General features: G+C 50.7%; 1 protein-coding gene across 1 annotated transcript in view; it reads left to right on the forward strand.

Annotated features, from left to right (window-relative positions):
* The window catches only part of LOC113202593 (transcription factor collier), a 7,337-nt gene extending 5,901 nt beyond the window's left edge, over positions 1-1,436 (forward strand). The window contains exon 5 of the mRNA XM_052267621.1: positions 1,314-1,436. Within this exon, the coding sequence (XP_052123581.1) occupies positions 1,314-1,436 (123 nt within the window). The remainder of the gene's footprint in view (positions 1-1,313) is intronic.
* Positions 1,437-1,686: the final 250 nt, after the last annotated feature.

Consider the following 1,686-nt stretch of genomic DNA (forward strand, 5'->3'; position numbering starts at 1 on the left):
TCTCTCTCTCTCTCTCTCTCTCTCTCTCTCTCTGACAAAAGTGCTCTCTCCTTTGACTGCTAATTGAGAGCAGAATGCACGTGCACGCTGATCCTCGCCACGCCCCGCCACGCCCCACGACAAATTGCATGCAACCAGAGCCGGCCGCCGGCGTGGCCTGGCACAGCGCACGCAGCACACGATGACTTCCACGTCATCATCGTCGTGTCTCGTGGATATGATGTTTCCTTCCAATCTCTTATTCGGGCACATATTCTCGTTTTGTTTAGAGACACGGTGAAAATTGTTCCTTAGTGTCCAAGGACCATGCATCAGGATGATATTCAGGGACGCCCCATGTAATTTTTCCTACCTCATCGTTTAATCCTTCCGATGGTCCTTGGATATGAAGGAACCGTATACGCGTCCTGACTCTGTGCACCTCAAAAAAAAAACAAAAAACAAGTCTACCTGCAGTGCGTTTTTAGAGTAGAAACTGGCATAAGGGTTTCATTTTTCTAGCGACAACTCTAAGGATATGGGAAACTCCCCCTTTCGCCCCCCCCCTTCCCTCTCTTTTTCTCTTTTCGTTGGAGGGCGCGACAGACCCCTGGCCGGGCTCTGCTGGCCTCCCCCGTTATCCATAGCTTAGCCAGACCCTCCTATATAGTAGTTCCAACCCCCTCGCGGTCCCCCTTCAACTCTTGCGGTGGCCACTCCCCCTTCCCCTTGCCTCTCTCTCCACCCCTCTCCCTCTCTCTCTCAGCCTCCTCGAAACTACAGTACGAAGTACAACACCTCACCCGCCCACCCCATCCAGTCCCACCCCTCCGCCCACCCCGGCAGACCACACCTCGCCACGCTGGACCGCGCAAGCAAACCGTCTGGTGGCGGCCTCACTGCAGCTAGAGGTAGGACGGCAAGGTTAGGGGGCGACGCAAAATTCTCTCTCTCTCTCTCTCTCCCTCTCTCTCTCTCTGTCTCTCTGTCTCTCTGTCTCTCCCACACCGTGCACCACGCACGCACGCAAGATCCCTCTAATCCCAGTCAATGAATCACGCGGCCCCCTTACAATTGTTTTGTACATATAGAGATATATATACGTAAGCTCACTACAAGGGGCGCGCTGCTTAATATGCATGAACAACACATGTGTCTTTGGGTGTAAGGGCCAGCGGCTCTGGCCTGGTGGAGTAAGGGAAAGGAATGGGGGTGGGTTAAGGGACCCGAATGGGAACCCACACCTAAAACATCGCAAATAGTAGTTCGGCTTGCTGTTTTGACATGTTATGCATAATGAATTTTTAACGACCCTTTTTTACGTTCTGTTTAAGTTTATCTGCAGCAAAAAAAAACACTCAGAATTTAGCTTTCTGCACAGACGTTATGAAGATTTGTCTGCAAGTGAGAAGGAAATCACCCAGGCAGGGGATTGCTTAGAGTGGACCCAAAGATGACGCAAAGTTCGTAAAGTATACTGCTAGGTGGAATCGGAAACGGACAAATTTGAAGCAGATAAACAAACTAAAAACATTAAAATGTTGAAACCCTTTTTACAGCCCCCCAAAACTTAAAACATATTTTGAACTGTCTTTGGAAGTTTAAACTCATAAAAGCTGGCACACCGAACAAGGGCGTTTGCTGTCGTGCGACTGTAGAGACGCTAGGCGAGAGGGTTGTGGAAGGGAGGAGGGGGGACGGGGGGCG

Source organism: Frankliniella occidentalis, unplaced genomic scaffold, assembly GCF_000697945.3.
Source record: "Frankliniella occidentalis isolate FOCC.00 unplaced genomic scaffold, Focc_3.1 Scaffold56, whole genome shotgun sequence".
Classification (NCBI taxonomy): Eukaryota; Metazoa; Arthropoda; class Insecta; order Thysanoptera; family Thripidae; genus Frankliniella; species Frankliniella occidentalis.